The following is an 11,516-nucleotide window of genomic DNA, read 5'->3' as shown; positions in this document are numbered from 1 at the left end:
ACAACCCACCCAACTCACGCCCTGACCATACTAAAACAAAAGACAAAACAAAGGAACTAAGGTCAGAACGTGACAATATGGGTACAAGATATTTGGCAGTGAAGCAGTGGAGTTGTGTTATTGCACATCAACACCTTGAAGTGAGTCAGCTGGTCAGTCTTTTGCAGAGAAATTGTCCAAATAACTCCATATATAAGGCTTATACCACATTAGGGATGAATATAGGTTACTTTAGGTTGGGAGGCGCTTTTTCTTTTGTTTTTATTCGTTTTCTATGTTTGTAGAGACTGAAATACATTGAAACGTATAGTTGATGACTCGTATCACACTAAAATGCAATGTTTAGATAAGTTAAAGAAAAATATTGTTTGCACAGTTGTCACTATTTATTAGAAGTTGTAACTCTTGACAAGAAGTTGTCACTCTTGACTAGAAGTTGTAACTCTTGACAAGAAGTTGTCACTCTTGACTAGAAGTTGTCACTCTTGACTAGAAGTTGTAACTCTTGACTAGAAGTTGTCACTCTTGACTAGAAGTTGTAACTCTTGACTAGAAGTTGTAACTCTTGACTAGAAGTTGTCACTCTTGACTAGAAGTTGTAACTCTTGACTAGAAGTTGTAACTCTTGACAAGAAGTTGTCACTCTTGACTAGAAGTTGTAACTCTTGACTAGAAGTTGTAACTCTTGACTAGAAGTTGTCACTCTTGACTAGAAGTTGTCACTCTTGACTAGAAGTTGTAACTCTTGACTAGAAGTTGTCACTCTTGACTAGAAGTTGTAACTCTTGACTAGAAGTTGTAACTCTTGACTAGAAGTTGTAACTCTTGACTAGAAGTTGTAACTCTTGACAAGAAGTTGTCACTCTTGACTAGAAGTTGTAACTCTTGACTAGAAGTTGTAACTCTTGACTAGAAGTTGTCTCTCTTGACTAGAAGTTGTCACTCTTGACTAGAAGTTGTAACTCTTGACTAGAAGTTGTCACTCTTGACTAGAAGTTGTAACTCTTGACTAGATTATTATTATTGTATTATATTAAGTTGTAACTCTTGACTAGAAGTTGTAACTCTTGACTAGAAGTTGTAACTCTTGACTAGAAGTTGTCACTCTTGACTAGAAGTTGTCACTCTTGATTAAAAACGAGTTGTTCACTCCTGTTAGTATTTGATTTAGTTTCATGTGTTTCGAAGTAAACTCTTAAGCATTGATTGGAAGCAAATGCTGGTGCAACGCTGAGAGTGGAGGAAAACCTTTTTGCCAAATAGAAGATCCTTTCTCCCCTCATGTTTTTATTGGAACAGTAACCTTCTACATAACCAACATTCAACTAGCTCAGGCTGAAACTGGTTCCCTTTCCTTTTCCTCTAACATAATATTACAGAACTATAGTATTATATACCTATAGTATTATATACCTATAGTATTAAATACCTATAGTATTATATACCTATAGTATTATATACCTATAGTATTAAATACCTATAGTATTATATACCTATAGTATTATATAACTATAGTATTATATACCTATAGTATTATATAACTATAGTATTATATACCTATAGTATTATATACCTATAGTATTATATAACTATAGTTTATATACCTATAGTATTATATACCTATAGTATTATATACCTATATTATTATATACCTATAGTATTACATAACTATAGTATTACATACCTATAGTATTATATACCTATAGTATTATATAACTATAGTATTATATACTTATAGTATTATATAACTATCGTATTATATACCTATAGTATTATATAACTATAGTATTACATAACTATAGTATTATATACCTATAGTATTATATACCTATAGTATTATATACCTATAGTATTATATAACTATAGTATTATATACCTATAGTATTATATAACTATAGTTTATATACCTATAGTATTATATAACTATAGTATTATATACCTATAGTATTATATACCTATAGTATTATATACCTATATTATTATATACCTATAGTATTACATAACTATAGTATTATATACCTATAGTATTATATACCTATAGTATTATATAACTATAGTATTATATACCTATAGTATTATATAACTATAGTATTACATAACTATAGTATTACATACCTATAGTATTATATACCTATAGTATTACATAACTATAGTATTATATACCTATAGTATTATATACCTATAGTATTAAATACCTATAGTATGATATACCTATAGTATTATATAACTATAGTATTATATACCTATAGTATTATATAACTATAGTATTATATACCTATAGTATTATATACCTATAGTATTATATAACTATAGTTTATATACCTATAGTATTATATACCTATAGTATTATATACCTATATTATTATATACCTATAGTATTACATAACTATAGTATTACATACCTATAGTATTATATACCTATAGTATTATATAACTATAGTATTATATACCTATAGTATTATATAACTATCGTATTATATACCTATAGTATTATATAACTATAGTATTACATAACTATAGTATTATATACCTATAGTATTATATACCTATAGTATTATATACCTATAGTATTATATAACTATAGTATTATATACCTATAGTATTATATACCTATAGTATTATATACCTATATTATTATATACCTATAGTATTACATAACTATAGTATTATATACCTATAGTATTATATACCTATAGTATTATATAACTATAGTATTATATACCTATAGTATTATATAAATATAGTATTATATACCTATAGTATTATATAACTATAGTATTACATAACTATAGTATTACATACCTATAGTATTATATACCTATAGTATTACATAACTATAGTATTACATACCTATAGTATTATATACCTATAGTATTATATACCTATAGTATTATATACCTATAGTATTACATAACTATAGTATTACATACCTATAGTATTATATACCTATAGTATTATATACCTATAGTATTATATACCCTTAGTATTATATACCTTTAGTATTATATACCTATAATATTATATACCTATAGTATTATATACCTATAGTATTATATAACTATAGTATTATATTATTCGTTTCACTTTGTTCTATAACTGTTCATATGATGATTTACATTTCTGACAGAGATCATTGTCCATTGTTCATGTTCACACACCACTATCAGTCAAAAGGAGAAGTGGTTGGTTAAATGAAGCTGTCATTCCATGTATGGTTTTCATAGCCTTTCACATCAAGTTCTCATCAAGTTCACATTATAGTAAGTTTTATCTATAATATGACTCATCTGATGAGATGTCTGATTTATTCATGTGCACGATCATATCGGGTCTGGCAAGTCCCATTTTGATTTCCACATGCAAGCATTTTCGCATAATGTTCATCAGAGGGTGGTACGGGCGGCCCAATATACCTCTATATCAGGTGATGTCAGTTGAAGGCCTGTTCACTCTGCTACCGTCTGGCAAACGGTACCGGGGTATCGGCTCTCGGACCAACAGGCTCCGAGACAGCTTCTACCCCCAAGACTGCTAAATAGCCATAAGACTGCTAAATAGCCATAAGACTGCTAAATAGTTCATTGAAGGTTACACAAACTATCTGCATTGACCCTATATTGCACTGACTATGCACACTCACAAGACTATATACACACTACACTAAACTACACTGACACTCTCACACACAACCCGCACACATTCACACACACACACTTTCTCACTTTCACACTCATTATTTGCTGCTGCTACTCTGTTCTTTATTTTACTCGTATTATTATCATCTATTCTGATGCCAGGTCCTTTGACCCTGCCTTTTTGTACATATCTACCTCAAATACCTCGTACTCCTGCACATTGATCTGGTACTGGTACTTCCTGTATATAGCTTCATTCTTGTGAATGTTATTCCTCTTGTTACTATTTTTATTTGAATTATTATTTTTAACTCTGCATCGTTGGGAAGGGCTCGTAAGAAAGCATTTCCCAGTAAAGTCCACACCGGTTGTATTCGGCACGTGACAAATGCAATTTGATAACAGTGTTTGCTGTTTTCACACCTTTCACACAAGAGACTATGAGTAATACGAGTGGCGCAGCAGTCTAAGGCACTGCATCTCAGTGCTAGATGCGTCACTACAGATCCTGGTTTAATTCCAGGCTGTATCACAACTGGCAATGATTGGGAGTCCCATAGGGCATAATTGGCCCAGCGTCGTCCGGGTTTGACCGGGGTAGGCTGTCATTGTAAATAAGAATTTGTTCTTAATTGACTTGACTAGTTAAATAAAGGTTCATTTTAAATAAATATATATATATATATAAAGTTGATTTTCAATGTCTTGTCTCAGTTCAATTTAATGATTGAAATTACAAATCCACTGTGAATGTAGGTTTTTTAATATGTAAAAATCATAATTAAAGTATGCCTACATCAATCCCTTGAATACCATAAACATCCTATCCCTGCCAAATGTTTTTAGCTTTTATTGTTTGATCTGCAACTATAATTCAGTCCTTGGTTGTTTTTTATTATTTTCGTTCAATGCCATTGCCTAGATTGTACATGTACTTTTTTCTCTTGATGTGTTTTTATGTTTCTTCTTGCTTAAAGTTTTGCCTGCATGTAAGGAAGTATCTTAAGTGTTTCTATTTGAAAACTGATATGCAAATAGAGTATATTCTAAAATATTATCATGAGAAATAGTAGTAATTTGTGTCAGAATTTTGTGCAAGAATATGCCAGAAAGAAAACATACAGAGATCATGCTAGAGATCACAGAAGAAAACTTGACAGTTTGTCTGTGGTTTTTAAGAATGTGACGCAGGATAGTATGTCTAGAAGTATTGAGCTTGCCAGCCAGACACACAGAGCGCAAGCAGCTGAGACACTTCTCTTTGACCACAGAATGGAAATGTATGATAACGACAAGTACTTCTACAGCGATGACAATGACACTGACATGCTGTACAATTACAGCTACAATCAAACCAACCCTGGGGAGCACTCCAACTCCAGTCTTCCCCATTCTCACATCTACCTGCCACTACTTTATTTCTTCATGTTTTTCACAGGCTTCCTGGGAAACCTCTTTGTGATCATGGTCATGGGCAGTAGGGGGAAGAGGGGTGGGCGTCTGGTGGATACATTTGTGGTTAACCTGGCGCTGGCGGACTTGGTGTTTGTCCTCACCCTCCCACTGTGGGCCGTCTCCTCCAGACAGGAGGGACAATGGCCTTTTGGGAACCTCCTCTGCAAACTCAGCAGCTACATCATCTCCGTCAACCGCTTCTCCAACATCTTCTTCCTGACCTGTATGAGCGTGGACCGTTACCTGGCCGTGGTGCGCCTCATGGACTCCCGCTTCCTCCGCAGCAGCCAGTGTGTGCGTTTCACCTGCATCATGGTCTGGCTGCTATCCCTGGCTCTGGGTACCCCCTCCCTGGTGTACCGTAGCGTACGTACCCCCAACGGTGAGCCCTTCTGCCTGGAGGACAAAGAGTCGTCCTTCTTCCTGGGTCTGAGCCTGACCACGGTTTTCCTGACCTTCGCCCTGCCAGTGTTCATCATCCTCCTGTGCTACAGCTTCCTCCTGGCCCGCCTGCGCCGACACTGTGTTGCCGCCGGCAACCCCCGTGCGGAAGCCCGCCGCCGCCACTCTCTCAAAATGGTCATCACCATCATTGTGGCCTTCATGGTGTCTTGGCTTCCCTTCAACATCTTCAAGACCCTCCTAATTGGTTTCAGGCTGTCTGGGGCCGATCTGAGCAATGAGACCCAGTCTGTCCTGAGTCAGGGCCTCACTCTCTCCTGCTGCTTGGCCTTCCTCAACAGCTGCGTGAACCCGGCCATCTACCTGCTCCTGGACCACCACTTCAGACGGCAGGCGGAAAGACTGTTCCTGAGCTGCGTGCGGAAGCGTGGGCTGCACCAGGGCTATGCCTCGTCCACAGACTTCTCCTACAACGGCACCTCAGAGAGCTGTGGCACAACAGCCTCCAGAACTCGTTTACAGTCGTTCGACCAGAAAGTCTGATAGCAGGGTTCTGCACATTTTATAGCATTTTTGTAGTCCAAAGCCCTAAACGTTTAGGTGAATAATTTTGTATTATGATATTAGGTGTTACTGTATGTAATGCAAAAGCTCAGTGAAAGCATACACTATAATATATTTTATGTATAAAAGTTATTTCATTATCATTAATAGTTTGAATTGATGTTTGCATTTATATTACTTATTTATTTGTGCTTTCTTTTTTTAACCGAACAACCATATTTTGAATATGATTAATTCACCATTAGACTGTTTATTATGATTGTTAACATTTGTAAATTCATATTAATATTAAATAGCAATTTGTTAACAGTAACATTAATTTGTTAGTGGTTCCTTTCTGCTGTATGAAAACTATTACAATAATATTCTAAATGGTTTTCCATGTTCATATCATTAGTAAGATGACATATTAAGCATTATAAATTTTAAAAAATGCACTTTTTGAATAAATTGGGTGTTTATATGATTGCTCTAATAACTACTTTTTCCCAAACTATGTCATAGTTTACTAAGTCTTTTTGCAGTTTAACAATGGGCATTCAGCTGAAAACATTCTAAATGAGGTTAATATCAACTGTAATGCTTTGATTAGATTTGTGTGTACTTTTTACAATAAAGCAACACAGAAGAATTAAAACAAAGCTGTATTTTAGGCATATTGAAAGAAAGCATAATAACAAAATTAATATATAAAAATTCCTCATAAGTAGTTCCTATAACTTTATTGTATCGAAATGCTTATTTTCATAACATAACTTTACTATTCATAGCTTTTATTGGCATTACATGTTCACGCTACATAGTAACATATTATGAAGTCAAAACACTTCTCAGTTTATTTTTTCAGTGACTAGGTAACTCATCAAAACAAACTTACCAATCAAAATAGATCCGTAATAGATCCAATCAGTGGCAAACTGCTGTATTTGCAAGTTAGAGTGCTGGTTGCTGACCAGTGACAACAAAATAACATCCACTTTGATTGATAAAACAGATTCTCTTATAAATGACACAAAATTAAACTTCAATGAGATAAGAAGAGTTCTTCGCATGGGAATTTGTTGGCTGGTTATATGACTTGAAAGTTCAAATGTTCATTCATGCCCACATGTTTTTTCAGTTGCATTTACACTATGAATCATCCAGTTTCAAATGGTTTTGAGAAACTTGGGTTAGATGCCAGTCTGTGGGAACCTAAAGCATAACTGTACTTCAGCCGAAGTTCCCTTCAGACGTGTGAAAAAACTGCATTGGAGCCCAGACCTGACCTTCTGTTCCACTTAATCAGAATGATTAAGAATGATGGCAGGTTGTTAAACCTGCTTGCTAGTCATGCTTGCTAGTCAAGTCACTGAAAACTATACTGAATAAAAATATATATGCAACATGGAACAATTTAAACAATTTTACTGAGTCACAGTTCAAATAAGGAAATCAGTCAATTGAAATAAATTCATTAGACCCTAATCTATGGAGTTCACATGACTGGGAATACAGATACGCCTCTGTTGGTCACAAATACCTTCAAAAAAAAGTAGGGCCGTGGATCAGAAAACCAGTCAGTAGCTGGTGTGACCACCATTTACATCATGCAGCGTACATACACATCTCCTTCGCATAGAGTTGATTAGGTTGTTGATTGTGGCCTGATTGTTGCCCCACTCTTCAATGGCTGTGTGAAGTTTCTCTATATTGGTGGGAACTGGAACACGCTGTCGTAAACGTCGATCCAAAGCATCCCAAACATACTCAATGGGTGACATGTCTGGTGAGTATGCAGGCCATGGAAGAACTGGGACATTTTCATCTTCCAGGAATTGTGTACAGATCCTTGAGACATGGGGCAGTGCATTATCGTGCTGAAACATGAAGTGATGCAGCGGATGAACGGCACGACAATGTGCCGCAGGATCTCGTTGCGGTGTCTCTGTGCATTCAAATTGTCATCGATATAATGCAGTTGTGTTTGTTGTCCGTAGCTTATGCTTGCCCATGCCATAACCCCACCGCCACCATGGGGCACTCTGTTCACAACGTTGACATCAGCAAACTGCCGACCCACACAACGCCATACACGTGGTCTCTGGTTAGGAGGCCGGTTGGACGTACTGCCAAATTCTCTAAAATGACGTTGGAGGCGGATTATGGTAGAAAAACTAACATTAAATTCTCTGGCAACAGCTCTAGTGAACATTGCTTCAGTCAGCATGACAATTGCGTGCTCCCTCAAAACTTGAGACATCTGTGGCATAGTGTTTGTGTGACAAAATGTCACATTTTAGAATGTGTGTAATGTGTAATGATGATGCTGTTTAATCAGCCTCTTGACATGCCACACCTGTCAGGTGGATGGATTATCTTGGCAAAGAAACAGGGATATAAACAAATTTGTGCCCAGAATGAGAGAAATAAGATTTTTTTTATTTCAGCTCATGAATCATTGGACAAACACTTTACATGTTGCGTTTATATTTTTGTTCAGTGTAAGTTATTGCAAGTTATTTCAAATTAGCACATACAAAATGCATGCGTCATTGGGAAGGACCCGTAAGCATTTCACTTTTAGACAAATATAATTTGATTTGATCACTAATGAAGATGAGATGATTTTGCCTAGCAGAATCCTTATCTTTTGACCAAGAGGTCAATCTGGCAAGGATATGGTTTCCTTCTCAATTGTTTCCTTTTGTAAACCCATATCACTTTATAGTAGTTGTTATTTTTTCTGCAGGGGGTCAGGCTGAGGGCCTTACTGTGGACAAGTTGAGGGCCTCACTGTTGGGACTTTCCTTCTCTATCAATCACACCACATGAAATGAGAAGCATGGCCCATTACCCTTTAATCTCACTACCAGGCACTGCTTTAGGTGACAGGGTGCGAGGCATCTGTCAGTTTCCATTGGTGCTCTCTGTGCTCGCAGTGATGAGAACAAACATCCTGTCATTTTCTCATGGCATTATCTGTGACCCGCTGGCACACAGTGTACACTCAGTTGCTCAATTTGAGAATGGTTGTGAAACCCGTTTGAGTCAACCTTACTGGAGATTGATGTGTAATCATTAGGCCTAGGTGAAGCCCTTCAACAAAACCATCACAAATTGAACATCGGATGATTGATAGATTATATATTTTTGAGAGATAGATGTGTAGCCTATACTCAATGACAGTAGAGCTGACGATGTGTTTACTTCAATTCTGTGGGCAGAGCAAATGAAAAGAAGAGAATAGATTTAACCTAGATAAGACATGAGCTTACGCTCTAAAGGAGTGTGCAGAAGGTGTGAAAACATCCAGAACCTCAAAACAGTCAACACCTCACACTGAAGTGATCACACGGCACTGCCAGCCTGTGGTTTGGTTTCATTTCCTTCATTGTAAAGGAACACTGATCTACAGTTAGCATATGAAGTATTTTTACTTTATAGTGGGCAACACCTAAATAGAACATTTAAACAAATTGACTGATCTGTTGTTCCTTTTTAAAGGGTGGAAATGCAGGAATAGTGTTTATCTGCGCTGGTTTCCTAGTGGCTCATATGCACTATATATACAGTATAAGAAACCATCAGCAATTGACCTTTGGCAGCCTTACCAAACAATTTTTTAAAGGGTGAAAATGCAGGAATAGTGTTTATCTGTGCTGGTTTCCTCGTGGCTCATTTACACTATATATACAGAATAAGAAACCATCAGAAAATTATTTGGCAGCTTTACCAAACAAGGTGCCTTCAGAAAGTATTCATACCCCTTGATTTATTCCATATTTGTTGTGTTACAGCCTGAATTAAAAATGGATAAAATCACCAAAAACTCTCAACCATCTACACACAATACCCCATAATGACAAAATTAGAAAATTGCTAACAGTCCATTTTAAGGGGTTCTTATTACAGTGTAATGACATGTGTACATGTGTACATGTGTAATTACACTGGAACAAGAGTGTAGTTCATTGTAATAACTCATAGTTACACTGTAACAACATGTAACTGGTGGTAATTGCAGTCTGTAATTACAGAGGTGTAACAACGAATGCTTGTTACCACGCTTGTTACAAATGGGTAACTTTCCACTAAATTCGCTAATTTAGTGTTTTGTTTCTTCTTAGCTGCATCTGATTCAGTAATAACTATCACAAGGTTGTAAACAGATGCGCTGGGTGTCCCAAAGTTACATAGGCTCTAATAACCTACCCGTGACTGCACACGTCAACATTTCCACTCAATGTTGTTGATAGCACTGGCCCCCAAAAAGTGTTCCATATGGGTTAACTTGGTTGACTTTACAAAAATAGATAAGGTGTAGGTTAATCTCACTGACTGGGGTCTACCATACAGGTGTCATCCTCAAGTGTGAGGATAAACTCAGAGGACATGTAAAGTCTGCATAAGAACAATGTAACTACTAGGTGTTTCCCAGGATTTATCTAGTTAACTTAAGAGTATCTTGAGTATCTTGAGTGGTCCTTGCTTGTAATTAATGTGTGCTTTTATAGTACATTACCCATCCTGACAACCTGGCCCTAATTTTAAAGCTTCTGGAAGGACCATCCAAGTGAGAAAATATACACAGTAGTACACCACAGAGTACATGTGAAATCTGCGTAAGTACAATGTAATTACTAGGTGTTAAACAGGATTAAGCTAGTTAAAATGAAGTGTATCTTGATGGGTACTTGTAATTAATGTGTAGTTATACAGTACATTACCCATCCTGACAACCCGGCCCTAATTGCAAAGTTTCTGGAAGCACCACCCAAGGGAGACAATAAACACACTATTACACATGGAATATCTGCATACGTACAATGTAATTACTAGGTGTTACACAGGATTTACATAATTAAAATGAAATGTATCTTCAGGGGTACCTACTTGTTTTATTTTTATTTTTCATTTTTAATTTCACCTTTATTTAACCAGGTAGGCCAGTTGAGAACAAGTTCTCATTTACAACTGCGACCTGGCCAAGATAAAGCAAAGCAGTGTAACAAAAACAACAACACAGTTACACATAAACAAACGTACAGTCAATAACACAATAGAAAAATCGATGTACAGTTGAAGTCGGAGGTTTACATACACCTTAGCCAAATACGTTTAAAAATACGTACAAATTCCCACTCTTAGGTCAGTTAGGATCACCACTTTATTTTTAGAATGTGAAATGTCAGAATAATAGTTGAGATAATTATTTATTTCAGCTTTTATTTCTTTCATCACATTCCCAGTAGGTCAGAAGTTTACATACACTCAAATAGTATTTGGTAGCATTGCCTTTAAATTGTTTAACTTGGGTCAAATGTTTTGGGTAGCCTTCCACAAGCTTCCAACAATAAGTTGGGTGAATTTAAGCCCATTCCTCCAGACAGAGCTCGTGTAACTGAGTCAGGTTTGTAGGCCTCTTTGCTCGCACATGCTTTTTCAGTTCCGCCCACACATTTTCTATAGGATTGAGGT

The 11,516-nt window shown here is 36.1% G+C and overlaps 1 protein-coding gene across 1 annotated transcript; it reads left to right on the top strand.

The window, feature by feature from the left end:
* Positions 1-4,882: 4,882 nt before the first annotated feature.
* Positions 4,883-6,613, top strand: LOC118399788 (probable G-protein coupled receptor 25). The gene has a single exon (XM_035796029.1). The coding sequence runs from the start codon at positions 4,908-4,910 to the stop codon at positions 6,033-6,035; it is 1,128 nt and encodes a 375-aa protein (XP_035651922.1). The 5' UTR covers positions 4,883-4,907; the 3' UTR covers positions 6,036-6,613.
* Positions 6,614-11,516: the final 4,903 nt, after the last annotated feature.

Source organism: Oncorhynchus keta, chromosome 21 (genome assembly GCF_023373465.1).
Source record: "Oncorhynchus keta strain PuntledgeMale-10-30-2019 chromosome 21, Oket_V2, whole genome shotgun sequence".
Taxonomy (NCBI): Eukaryota; Metazoa; Chordata; class Actinopteri; order Salmoniformes; family Salmonidae; genus Oncorhynchus; species Oncorhynchus keta.
Note: the sequence above shows the minus strand (reverse complement) of the source record. Positions and strands in the feature narration are given on the sequence as shown.